Here is a 12,823-nt window from a genome sequence, read left to right as displayed (position 1 = left end):
ATTCCCTTCCTCTTACCCTGTAATCAGAACACGATGTGGTCTCTGCTTGAATCTGTGCTTCCCAAATTGCAATACATCTAAACCCTTATTGCCTCAAGCTTTGGCTCTTTAATTTTTGGTTAAGATAATCCTAATATTTTTACAAAATATTTTAAGGGTTAGCCTTAGATAATTTCTGTTTACTTGTATACAAATAAATAACAAAATAGCCAGAGCACATTTATCTAGAAGTTACAAAGGAAAACATTATTTTAAGAGCCTTTTAAACATGATAACCATGAAAGAACAGGGTCAGCATGCCAAGCAAAGACCAATTTATGATAAAACAAGCTGGATCATCCAAGCAAGGCCAGTAAGAAGAAAATGTTAAATAAAGAACCCCAGAATATTCTATTAAATTAATTTCCCAATTATCAGTTTTAAAAAAAATCATAATCCTCTTTGTAAACTTCATACTTATTAGCATACTAGAGGCCCAGTGCACGATATTCATGCATGAGGTGTGGGTTCCCTCAGCCCAGCCTACACCCTCTCACAATCGGCTTGCTAGCTTCTAACTGCTCACCTGCCTGCCTGATCGCTCCTAACTACCCTCCCTGCCAGCCTGATCATCCCTAACCATCTCTGCCTGCCAGCTTGATCACCCCTAACTGCCCCCCATGCTGGCCTGGGTATCCCCAACTTCCCCCCAAGGCAGTCTAGTCGCCCTCTTCTGCCCCCCCCGCCCCCGCCAGCTTGGTCGCCCCTGTGTCTCCCCCTCCAGCCCCCCACCTGGTCACTCCTCACAACTTCACCTGCCAGCTTAGTCACCCCCAACTACTCCCCCTACCAGCCTGATCACCCCATGCAGCCTGCTGCTGGTCGTCTATCTGGTTGTTTTGTTCATGACAGTCCATGGCTTTTTATATATTAGGATATTTTAATCCTAAATAAAACTGTGTAATATTCTCATTTCACCAATTAGAAATATAAGCAAAGATTTCTGATATCTTAAACAATAATTTTTAAAATATAATGAAAAAATAATTGGATGCCTGAACCAAATTATTCAATCATTCAAACTCACTCGTTGAGCACCTTGCCAGGAGGCATTCCGCTAGAGTTGGGGACCCAGCGCAGCAGAGGTATACAAACCTAGCACCCTGAGCGAATCACTGGAGCCAAGATCCTGAGTGGGCAACGTCAGTTAAGGGCTGGGACTTTGTTTCAAGAAGGCTTGTTTTCTCCAGTCTGTACATTACCATAAACCCAGCACACCACGGCTTCTAGTCCTCAGTTTGTGTGCTCCCTTCTTAAGCAGAAGAAAAGCTCCTGAATAAAGTGATTGCCTGTAGACCACTAGATAGTCAAGAGTGTTGCAAGATGCTTGTATCCAGCAGGTGCTGAATGACTCCTGGGTCAATGAATATATATCACTGCAAGTCAAACAGAGATTTTTATGTTTCCAGGTTCCTGTGGTGTCTGTGATGGCTACTGGTTCTTCCCTAAGGATAATGGAGTAGTAGTTTATACTGTTACACAGGGCAACCATAGGAGATTCTGAAAATTAAACAACCAATGAGATGTCAGAGACATGACACAATTGGGTGGGGCTTAGACAGAGAAGAGAGTATTTAAAGAAAATTTAAATTTGTCAAGAAAAGGACAGAGTGACAGAAAAGGGCAGGGACAATAGAACATTAGGTAGGAATTGGAAAACCACTTAGTTTTATGCTTTCATTGTCTGAATGAGAAGGAAATATCTCCAGAGGGAAACTGACTTTTCAATGGCACATAAGACTTGGTCCATAGAGGCTGAGTTAGAGAAAGATGAACAGAATGAAGGCTGAACAAGGAAGATGCTGAAAGCCAGAGAAGAGAGTCAGAAGTGGAGGGGAATGAGAGGCTGAATTGGTGTCTAGAATTTAGGGAAGGGTTTGGGTTTTTTTTTGTTGTTGTTGTTCTGTTGTTAGATGAAGGAAGTCAGAATAGAGGTAGTACGAAGTAGTTTTATTTAAACACAAGCCAAAGACAAACTTTCCTGAGGAAAAAATAACATCTGTAAATGAAATGCTGTTTCTGCACATTCCATTGCTAGCTGTTCTCCTCGCAGCTGGTGAGAATGAAGATGGTAAGAACTCTGGCCACTGCCCTGTTGGGTACGTGTGTGTGTGTGTGTGTGTGTGTGTGTGTGTGTGTGTGTGTGTGGTGGGGCGTCCTCAGAACATACCTGGAGAGGAGATGTCAGCACAGTTCTGAGTATCCCGTACTCTGGGACCCTGTGCCCTTCTGAAGGTTGTCTGTAAAGCACGGGGCCCTGGGCAGTTGACCATGGCTTCTCTTATCTCCAGATTCTGAGTGTTTCCTTCTTGGCCAGTTTCTTCATTCTCTCTCCCTCCTAATGCCTTTTCCCCTCCTCATTCTGTTCTTTTGTCACAGCCTTCCAGGAGCAGATCTTCAAAATGATTTACAGCTCATCCTTCTACAACAGTTCCTGGGTGAAAACTCGGCACTCTGCATGGCTGGGTGATTTGCAGACTCATGTCTGGGACAGCAACTCTCAGACTCTTTTTTTCTTGCGTCCTTGGTCCAAGGGCAACTTGAGCAAGAAAGAGATAAAAGAACTGGTAGAGTTCCACCGTTTGTTCTCTGCTCAAATGCCCAACCAACTTCACAGACATGCCCAACAATGGCAGCTTAAATGTAAGTTCAATTCCCAAAATGGGAGTGCAATGTGCTGGGTAAGGGGGGTGTGTCTCAATGAATTCCTTATTCCATTTTTTCCAAATCACATTCAATCTCTTCAGCATTCTCTGTCTATAGAGTTATTGTAACCTATTGCATTTCATTCACCCTGGGTTATTATTATCACAACTCTCACACTAAGTGCTTTCTTATTCTCTTGCTCTCATCATTTGTATCACCTTCTTTCAACAATTTGCTCATTTCTATTTCCAAAAAAAGAAGTCATTCATTTTTTCCCTCTACCTTCAATTACCATCAGTTACACTTTTTCTGAACTTTTTTCTTTATTTTTATTGATTTTTTACAGAGAGGAAGGGAGATAGATAGCTAGAAACGTCGATGAGAGAGAAACATCGACCAGCTGCTTCCTGCACACTCCCCACCGGGGATGTGCCTGCAACCAATGTACATACCCTTGACCGGAACCGAAGCTCTACCACTGAGCCAAACCGGCTTCAGCTTTTTCTGAACTTTTGATCAAACCAAACTTTGTCCATTACCTCAAATCCCTTAAACTTCTTTCATTTCCTTTTTTTTTTTTTTTTTTTTTTTTTTTTGCTTCCAGTATTTCATCTTTACTCCCTCTTTTCTCTAATTTACAACCTGTCTTCCCTAGATCCCTTTGAGATTCAGATAACAGGAAGCTGTGAGCTGCACCCTGAGAAAGGCATGGTAGTCTTCCTGAAAGTTGCTTATCAAGGATCAGAGCTCATGCACTTCCAGAACAATTCCTGGCTCCCATCTGTAAAGGATGAAATTACAGCTCAGCCTATGATCAGATGAGTCAATCAGTACCATATCACCAACAGAATAGTACAGAGGCTGCTCAGTCACTCCTGCCCACCTTTCCTTTTGAGTATCCTTGATGCGGGGAAGGAAGATCTTCAGAGAAAAGGTCAGTCTCATATTCTTCCTTTGGGAATTTTCTAAAATCATACCTTCCCACCATCCCTTTAAAACGGATAAGGGGGAGAGAGGAGGAGAGGGCTGAGTGCTGCCTGGCGTTCCCTAGCAGGAAGGAAATAAAACCCCCAGCCTGGGCTGAACCCCCGAACCGGCAGCGGTGAGCCCCAGTTATGGGCCAGACCCTGGGGACTCAGGCTCCGGCAGGGGGAGACGGGGCTGTGAGGCGGAATCCCAGGCGAGCAGCGAAAAGCAGGGCCCCCGGAGTCGCGTGCACATTGCACGCAGAGGACTGAATGTTGACTCTGATGCTGGATTACCCTAACCGGAAGAAACAGGGCCTCCAGCGACACTGAGCCTCAGTCCGGACTGCTCTGAACCCCAGTTCTGGGCCAATCCCTGGGGACCCAGGCTCAAGCAGAGGGAGACGGGGCTGTGAGGTGGAGTCCTGGGAGAGCGGCGAAAGGCCAAGCCCCCGGAGTCGCGCACATTGCTTGCAAGGGAAGGAATGTTGACTCTGATGCGGGATTGCCCTGGAGGGAAGGAAACAGGAGCCCCGGCTGTGTTGGGCCCCAGTTTTGACTGCTATGAACCCTAGTCCTGGACCAGACCCTGGGGACCCAGGCCGAGCAGGGGGAGACGGGGCTGTGAGGCGGAATCCCAGGCGAGTGGCGAAAAGCAGAGCCCCCAGAGTCGCGCGCACTGCGCACAGAGGACAGTCTGTTGACTCTGATCCTAGACTCCGCTAGCGGGAAGGAGAAAAAAAAGCTCCAGACTGGAGGAATGCGACAGGGAGCAGGAGCCCCTGCCGGACACCGGCCAGCCGGGCACCAGCAGGGAGCCGGGCGACGGGGCCCCCGGGGGGGGAGGGGGTGCCACTGAGCCTTTGACCGCTGAGCGTGGGCAACGGAGCCAAGGCCGGGGGCTGCTTCCTGGGCAGCGCCGACCCCGGCAACAGGCTGGAGCAGCGAAGGAGCCCGAGGAGAACAAAGGGGTGCCACAGGCCAACCTGCTGAGTTCCCAGGACAAGGAGGAAGAAACCAAAGAAGTTCTCAATGTGAAGAAATCAAGTGAGAGCAAAAGATAGTAAAATCACTTAAGAAAGAATACAAAGAAGATCTTGAAAAATCAAAGACTAAGTCAGAACTCAACTCACCAGCCAACATTGCAACATATATGCGTTTAAAAAAAAAAAAAAAAAAAGGACAGAATGTTGGAACAGCGGAGGCCAGGCCTAGAGTGCCCAGGCACAAGGCAGTGGCAACCAGGCCCGGAGCAGCAACGGCCAGGCCCCAGAGCAGCAGCAGCCAGAACCAGAGCAACAACAGCCAGCACTGGAGCAGCCAGACCTGGGGCAGTGGCAGCCAGGCCTGAGGCAGAGGCAGCCAAGCCCAGGGTGGCCAGTCCAGGAACACCCAGACCCGGAGTGGCTGGGCCCGGAGAAGCCGGGCCCAGAGCAGCTGGGTTAGGAGCAGCCAGGCCCAGAATAGCAGTAGCCAAGCCCGGAGCATCCAGGCTGGGAGCGGCCAGACTCGGAGCGGCCGGGCCCGGGGCAGCCGGGCCCAGAGCAGCCAGGTCGGGTGTGGCCAGGCCCGGAGCAGCAGCTGCCAGGCTGGGAGCGGCCAGGCCCGGAGCAGCTGGGGTCTGGTGCGGCCAGGCCCAAAGGAGCGGTTGCCAGGCTGGGAGCAGCCAGGCCCGGAGCAGCAGCTGCCAGGCTGGGAGCGGCCAGGCTCGGAGCAGCCGGGTCTGGTGCGGCCAGGCCAAAACCAGCGGTTGCCAGGCTGGGAGCAGCCAGGCCCGGAACAGCCGGGTCTGGTGTGGCCAGGCCCGGAGCAGCACCTGCCAGGCTGGGAGCGGCCAGGCCCGGAGCAGCCGGGTCGGGTGCGGCCAGGCCCGGAGCAGCGGATGCCAGGCTGGGAGCAGCCAGGCCCGGAACAGCCGGGTCTGGTGTGGCCAGGCCCGGAGCAGCACCTGCCAGGCTGGGAGTGCCCAGGCCCGGAGCAGCCGGGTCTGGTATGGCCAGGCCCGGAGCAGCAGCTGCCAGGCTGGGAGTGCCCAGGCCCGGAGCAGCAGCTGCCAGGCTGGGAGCGGCCAGGCCCAGAGCAGCGGCTGCCAAGCTGGGAGCGGCCAGGTCCGGAGCAGCCGGGTCGGGTGCGGCCAGGCCCGGAGCAGCAGCTGCCAGGCTGGGAGTGGCCAGGCCCGGATTGGCCGGGCCCTGAACAGCCAGGCCCAGAGCAGCCGGGTCGGGTGCGGCCAGGCCCAGAGCAGCAGCAGCCAAGTCCAGAGCAACTAGGTCGGGAGCGGCAGTGACCAGACCCGGAGCAGCTGGTTGTGGAACGAACCAGAGCAACAGAGGCCAGGCCCGGAGCAGCCAGGCCCGGAACAGCTCGCTCCTTGCCTGCCCCTGCCCCACGGCTGCCTCTCAGACATGGCTGGAAACTTTTGTGGGAACTTGAGGGTCTGCTGAATCAAGTGATGAAGGCTTAGATCTGGATGTGTTGAGTTAGTATAGGGCTGGGGTGTTGATCTGTGAGTGCCTTGGGTGGGGCCTGGATGAGGCTGGTTGACCTATTTGGAAATGTCTTTTGTGTGAAATGTATCATTGGGCATGTGGAGGTATTATTGATATGAGAAAATGCTAAGTAACTGATTTACTATCTGAAAAGGGATTTACTATCGGGGAAAGGGAGGGAGGAAGAGACTGAACATAAACTGCACCTATGGATGAGGACAATGGGGGATGGGGAGGGGGCGGAGAGTGGGGTGGGAACCTGGTGGAGGGGGAAGAAATGAGGAACCTTTGTAATAATATGAACAATAAAGATTGATTTAAAAAAGAAAAAAAAAAGGATAAGGGGGCAAGAGGGAGAAGGAAAATGCATGAAATCCCAGCATGTGATAGATGTGTCCATCTAAACTGATGTGAAGATATGAACCTCCAAGTCTGTGTTAGTCCATATCTGAATATCTCTCCTGTCCTCTGCAGTAAAACCAGAGGCCTGGCTGTCCACTGGCCCCAATCCCGGTCCTGACCGCCAGATGCTGGTTTGCCATGTCTCTGGCTTCCATCCAAAGCCAATTTGGGTCAAGTGGATGCGAGGTGAACAGGTACAGCAGAGCACTCAACAGAGTGGCATCTTGCCCAATGCTGATGGGACATGGTACCTTGAGGTTTTCTTGGAGGTGGAAGCCACTGAGACATCTGGCCTATATTGCCGGGTGAGACACAGCAGCCTGGGAGGCCAGGACATCCTCTTCTACTTGGGTAAGAAAAACTGGGGCCCACACTGGGAATGGGAGGGGATGGTCCACAAGCAGAGCAGGAGAGCAAAGTGAAACATTTGGGATTTATGGACTCCAGACGCAAAAGAATGAAAATAATTAATTCAATAAATAGAAGAGTTGAAAATGAGAGACCTGCAGAAGTAGGAAGATGGTGAGGGTTAGAAGAGGGAGGAGAGAGGAAACAAGAACAAAGATTAGTGAGGGGAACACTCTAATAACAAAGGCAGAGCAGGGAGATGCAGTAAACAGGGGGTGGATTTGAAATGACACCTTGTGTGCACCCAAACCCACAGAACACCATCACAGCTCCAAGGGCTGGATCATCTTGGCAGTGATGGTGCCCCTGCTGCTCCTAACAGCTCTTGCATTTTGGCTTAGGAAGCTCTGGTGAGTTTTTTGTGCCCATCTTTCCCGTTCTTTCATCCACTCCCTACTTGTCATCCCACTTTTCTTCTCTCTCTCTCTCTCTCTCTCTCTCTCTCTCTCTCTCTCTCTCTCTCTATCTCTCTCCCTCTCTCTCTCTGTCTCTCTCTCTCTTTCTCTCTCCTCCCACCCCTTCCCCCCACTAGTTCTTCTTTCCCCAGTCCCCTTCCTTTTACTTTCAATTCTCACTTCCACCTCATGCAGAGTAACTTTCATCTCTCCTCTTATCAGGTCACACTGTGAGCTTCCTGCCAGTCTTCTTTCTTTGAAGTGAGATTCCAGAAGCCCTGGGTTCCAGACATATTTAAACGCAGCATGGCGACAATGTCCGTTCAACTCTCCATGTACAACTTCGGTTGTTTATGTTTTTTTATTTTTATATTTAATGATCTGTTACTAATATAAGCTAAAGGTAATCTGTTATTAAAATGATCTGTTATTAATATAAGCTAAAGGTAATAAATAACAAAATAGCCAGAGCACATTTATCTAGAAGTTACAAAGGAAACCATTTTAAGAGCCTTTTAAACATGACAAGAATGAAAGAGCAGGGTCAGCATGGCCAGCAAAGACCAGTGTATGATAAAACAAGCTGGAAGATCCAAGCAGGGCCAATAAGAAGGAAATGTTGGATAAAGAACTCCAGAATATTCTATTAATTTAATTTAATTTCCCACAAATTATCACTGTTTTTTAAAACTTATAGTAGGAGATTTAAAGTATCTGTATAAACTTCAGGCTTGTTAGCATGTATTTTAATCCTAAATAAATCTGTGTAAGATTCTCATTTCACCAAGTAGAAATACTAGCAAAGATTTCTGATTCCTGAAACAATAATGTTAAAAATCTGTGTAATGAAAGGAATAATTGGATGCCTGAACCCAACTATTCATTCATTCAAACTCACTCACTGAGCACCTTGCCAGCAGGCATTCCGCTAGAGTTGGGGACCCAGCGCAGCAGAGGTATACAGACCGGCACCCTGAGCGAATCACTGGAGCCAAGATCCTGAGTGGGCAACGTCAGTTAAGGGCTGGGACTTTGTTTCAAGAAGGCTTGTTTTCTCCAGTCTGTACATTACCATAAACCCAGCACACCACGGCTTCTAGTCCTCAGTTTGTGTGCTTCCTTCTTAAGTAGAACACAAGCTCCTGAATAAAGTGATTGCCTGTAGACCACTAGATATTCATGAGTGTTGCAAGATGCTTGTATCCAGCAGGTGCTGAGTGGATTTTGGGTAAGTATTCATTGGGTATCAATGCAAGTCAGAGGACATGTTTCTTTTTTAAAAAATATATTTTATTGATTTTTTTACAGAGAGGAATGAAGAGGGATAGAGAGAAACACTGATGAGAAAGAAACATCAATAAGTTGTCTCCAGAACACTCACTACTGGGGATGTGTCCACAACCAAGGTGCATGCCCTTGACGGGAATCGAACCTGGGACCTTTGAGTCTGCAGACTGATGGTCTATCCACTGAGCAAAACCACTAGGGTGATATTCTTTTATGTTTCCAGGTTCCTGTGGTCTCTGTGATGGCTACTGGTTCTTCCCTAGGATAATGGAGTAGTAGTTTACACTGTTACACAGGACAATCATAGGAGATTCTGAAAATCAAATAAAGCCACCAATAAGATGTCAGAGATATGAATGTGATGGGGTGGGTCTTAGACAGCAGAAGAGTATTTGAATCTGGCAAGAGAAGGACAGAGTGACGGGAAAGAGCAGGGACAACAGAACATCAGGTAGGAATTGGAAAACCATTTGGTTTTATGCTTACATTGTCTAAATGAGAAGGGAATATCTCCAGAGGTTATGATTTTTCAATGGCGTATAAGACTTGGTCCATAGAGGCTGAGTTAGAGAAAGATGAACAGAATGAAGGCTGGTAACAAGGGGAGAAGTTGAAAGTCAGAAGTGGAGGAAATGAGAAGCTGAATCAGTGCCTAGAGTTTAGGGAAGGAGCACTTTTTTATGTTCTGTTGGTAGAAGAAGGAAGTCACAATAGTGTGGAGTAGTTTTATTACAAACAGAAGCCAAAGACAACCTTTCCTGAGAAAGAAAGAACATCTGTAACTGAAATGCTGCTTCTGCAAATTCCATTGCTAGCTGTTCTCCTCGCAGCAGGTGACAATGAAGATGGTAAGAACTCTGGCAACTGCCCTGTAGGTTACAAGTGTGTGTGTGTGTGTGTGTGTGTGTGTGTGTGTGTGTGTGTGTTTCTGTGTGTTGCGGCGTCCTCAGAGGAGACTGAGAGGAAATGTCAGCACAGTTCTGAGTATCCCGTACTCTGGGACCCTGTGCCCTTCTGAAGGTTGTAAAGCATGGGGCCCTGGGCAGCTGAATGCTGCTGAGGTAGCCATGGCTTCCCTTATCTCCAGACTCTGTTTTCTTCCTGGCACCTTTCTTCCTTCCCTCTCCTTCCCGATGCCTTTTCTCCTCCTCATTCTATCTTTTCTGTTGCCACAGCCTTCCAGGAGGAGATCTCCTTCAAAATTATCTACAGTTTTTCCTTCTACAACCATTCCTGGGTGAAAAGTTGGAGCTCTGCTTGGTTGGGTGACTTGCAGACTCATGGCTGGGACAGCAACTCTAGAAGAATTATTTTTCTGCGCCCTTGGTCCAAGGGCAACTTTAGCAAGGAAGAGATGAAAGAACTAGAAAACTTTTTCCATGTGTTGTCCATTGACATGCCTCTAAATATTCAAAGGCATGCCAGTCAATGGAAGTTTACATGTAAGTTCAATTCCCAAAATGGGGAGGTGCAGTGTGCTGGGTGAGGGGTGTGTGTGTGTCACAATGAGCTTCTTATTCCCATTTCCCCCCACATCCGATCTCTTCAGCATTTTCTATACAGCTATTGTAACCTATTGCATTTCATTCACCCCAAGTTGTTATAATCACAACTCTTTCACACTAAGTGCTTCCTTATTCTCTTGCTATCACCATTTATATCACCTTCTTTCAACAATTTGCTTACTTCTATTTCCAAAAAAAAGAAGTCATTCATTTTTTCCTTCACCTTCAGTTACCACCAATTATACTTACTCTGAACTTCTGATCAAACCAAACTTTGTTCCATTATCTCAAAGCCCCCAAACTTCTTCTATTTCCTTTTTTGCTTCCACTAATTTCATGTTTACTCCCTCTTTCCTCTAATTTACATCCCTTCTTCCCTAGATCCCTTTGAGGTACAGGTAACAGGAGGCTGTGAGCTGCACCCTGGGGGAGCCATAGTAGCCTTCGATCAATTTGCTTTTCAAGGATTAGAACTCCTGCACTTCCAGAACAATTCCTGGCTGCCATCTGTAAAGGATGAAATCAGAGCTGAGCCTATGAGCAGACAATTCAATCAGCACCATGCCGACAACAAAATATTACGGAGGCTGCTCAGTGACACCTGCCCACGTTTCCTCTTGAGCATCCTTGATGCGGGGAAGGCAGATCTCCAGAGAGAAGGTCAGTCCCATATCCTTCCTCCATGAGTTTTCTAAATTATACCTTCACACCAACCCTTTAAATTGAGGATAAGGGGGCAGGAGAGAGAAGGATAATGTGTGAATTGCCAGCATGTGATAGATGTGTCCATCTAACTGATGTGAAGAAATGAACCTCCAAGTCTGTGTAAGTCCATATCTGAATATCTCTCCTGTCCTCTGCAGTAAAACCAGAGGCCTGGCTGTCCACTGGCCCCAATCCCGGTCCTGACCGCCAGATGCTGGTTTGCCATGTCTCTGGCTTCCATCCAAAGCCAATTTGGGTCAAGTGGATGCGAGGTGAACAGGCACAGCAGCACACTCAACAGAGTGGCATCTTGCCCAATGCTGATGGGACATGGTACCTTCAGGCTTTCTTGGAGGTGGAAGCCACTGAGACATCTGGCCTATATTGCCGGGTGAGACACAGCAGCCTGGGAGGCCAGGACATCCTCCTCTACCTGGGTAAGAAAAGTGGGGCCCACACTGGGAATGGGAGGGGATGGTCCACAAGCAGAGCAGGAGAGCAAAGTGAAACATTTGGGATTTATGGATTCCAGACCAAAAAGAATGAAAATAGTTCAATAAATAAAAGAATAGAAAATGAGGAAGATGTTGAGGGTTAATGAAAGATTCAGCTCTGAAGAGGGAGGAGAGAGGAAACAAGAACAAAGATCAGTGAGGGGAACACTCTAATAACAAAGGCAGAGCAGGGAGATGCAGTAAACAGGGGGTGGGTTTGAAATGACACCTTGTGTGCACCCAAACCCACAGAACACCATCACAGCTCCAAGGGCTGGATCATCCTGGCAGTGATGGTGCCCCTGGTGCTCCTGACAGCTCTTGCATTTTGGCTTAGGAAGCGCTGGTGAGTTTTTTGTGCCCATCATTCCTGGTCTTTCATCCACTCCCTACTTGTCATCCCACTTTTCTTCTCTCTTTCTTCTTAGTTCTTCTTTCCTCAGTCCCCTTCCTCTTACTCTTCAATTCTCATCCCCACCTCATGCAGAGTTGTAGGAAGTGGTTATAGGGTTAAGCCTAGGACTGACTGCTGGCAAAGTTGCAAACAAGTCCTAGCTTAGAGGGCACAGTCCTCTAAGCATAATTAAGCTTGATTTTCTAACTGCTCCCTAGATCTTTCCTGGGTAGCTAGTGGGCTGTGGGAGGGGCAGCAAGTGCTGCCAAAACAAGTGAAACTTATAACATTGTAAATTACCTTGTTTGTCCCTGACTATAAATGAAGCATCAGTTTTGTAGTCTGGATCTGTCCTGTGGCCTCAGCCAGGCACAGAAGACCCACCTAGACCCAGCTTTTTCTTTGTCTATCATTTCTCCATTCTTCGTGGGCCACGCTCAGGCTAGCCGAACCCTTGACTGTGCTGGCGCAGCACACAGTAACTTTCATTTCTGTTCTTATCAGGTCACACTGTGAGCTTCCTGTCAGTCTTCTTCCTTTGGAGTGAGATGCCAGCAGCCCTGGGTTCCAGACATATTTAAACGCAGCATGGCGACAATATTTGTTCAGCTCTGCATGTACAACTTCGGTTGTTTATGTTTTGTTATTTGTGTGTTTAATGATCTGTTATTAATATAAGCTAAAGGTAATTTTGCAGGACTTGCTTTCTGACCTGGTTCTGAGATTATAAAACTCTTATTTTAACCTGGATAAAATGAGATCCTAGCCACGGCTACATATTGAAAAACTGATGAATCTCAGGCCCATTTCAGATGTCATTTCTTTATGGGGACCTTCCCTGATTCACAAGTGGAAGCAGCATCTGAACTCCCACACACTTTCCAATGAACTTTGCTGAATCTACTTCTCACTTTTTATCCTTTGTTGCAGTTATGTAGTCCCCTTTTCACCTTCTAATTTTTAAGCTTGAGGACAAAAACTATGTCTTTTTAAAATTTGTGTAATCTACAAAGTGTGTAACTGTATGTAATATGCTTTCAATAAAAGCCTTATTAAGTTTGCTTAGTGTTTACCACAAAGATCAGGTACCTGAA

At 47.6% G+C, this 12,823-nt stretch overlaps 2 protein-coding genes across 3 annotated transcripts; both read left to right on the top strand.

Annotated features, from left to right (window-relative positions):
• Nucleotides 1-277: 277 nt before the first annotated feature.
• On the top strand, nt 278-7,617 carry LOC311626260 (T-cell surface glycoprotein CD1a-like; the record flags this gene model as incomplete). Its single annotated transcript, XM_084891332.1, has 6 exons — nt 278-352; nt 2,078-2,138; nt 2,419-2,682; nt 6,614-6,892; nt 7,206-7,299; nt 7,567-7,617. The coding sequence occupies 6 exons, from the start codon at nt 278-280 to the stop codon at nt 7,607-7,609; spliced, it is 816 nt and encodes a 271-aa protein (XP_084747458.1). The 3' UTR covers nt 7,610-7,617.
• Nucleotides 7,618-9,074: 1,457 nt separating this feature from the next.
• Nucleotides 9,075-12,789, top strand: LOC311626313 (T-cell surface glycoprotein CD1a-like). Of its 2 annotated transcripts, XM_084891412.1 has the most exons (6): nt 9,075-9,479; nt 9,807-10,073; nt 10,518-10,796; nt 11,000-11,278; nt 11,588-11,681; nt 12,234-12,789. In XM_084891412.1, the coding sequence occupies exons 1-6, from the start codon at nt 9,419-9,421 to the stop codon at nt 12,274-12,276; spliced, it is 1,023 nt and encodes a 340-aa protein (XP_084747538.1). In that variant the 5' UTR covers nt 9,075-9,418; the 3' UTR covers nt 12,277-12,789. The 2 variants fall into 2 exon arrangements, with proteins under 2 accessions (XP_084747538.1, XP_084747539.1); XM_084891413.1 differs by lacking the exon at nt 9,807-10,073 and having other exon boundaries at nt 12,234-12,733.
• The last annotated feature ends 34 nt before the right edge of the window (nt 12,790-12,823 follow it).

The sequence above is a fragment of the Pipistrellus hanaki genome (assembly GCF_964339955.1).
Source record: "Pipistrellus hanaki genome assembly, chromosome: 8".
Classification (NCBI taxonomy): domain Eukaryota; kingdom Metazoa; phylum Chordata; class Mammalia; order Chiroptera; family Vespertilionidae; genus Pipistrellus; species Pipistrellus hanaki.
This window is presented reverse-complemented; position numbering and strand designations above follow the sequence as displayed.

Excerpts from the sequence above, each read along its gene's own strand:
- LOC311626313 (XM_084891412.1), top strand. The coding sequence starts at position 9,419 with ATGCTGCTTCTGCAAATTCCATTGCTAGCTGTTCTCCTCGCAGCAGGT. Across the intron at positions 9,480-9,806 it reads AGCAGGTGACAATGAAGATG|CCTTCCAGGAGGAGATCTCC; the intron begins GTAAGAACTCTG and ends CTGTTGCCACAG. Across the intron at positions 11,279-11,587 it reads GGACATCCTCCTCTACCTGG|AACACCATCACAGCTCCAAG; the intron begins GTAAGAAAAGTG and ends CCAAACCCACAG.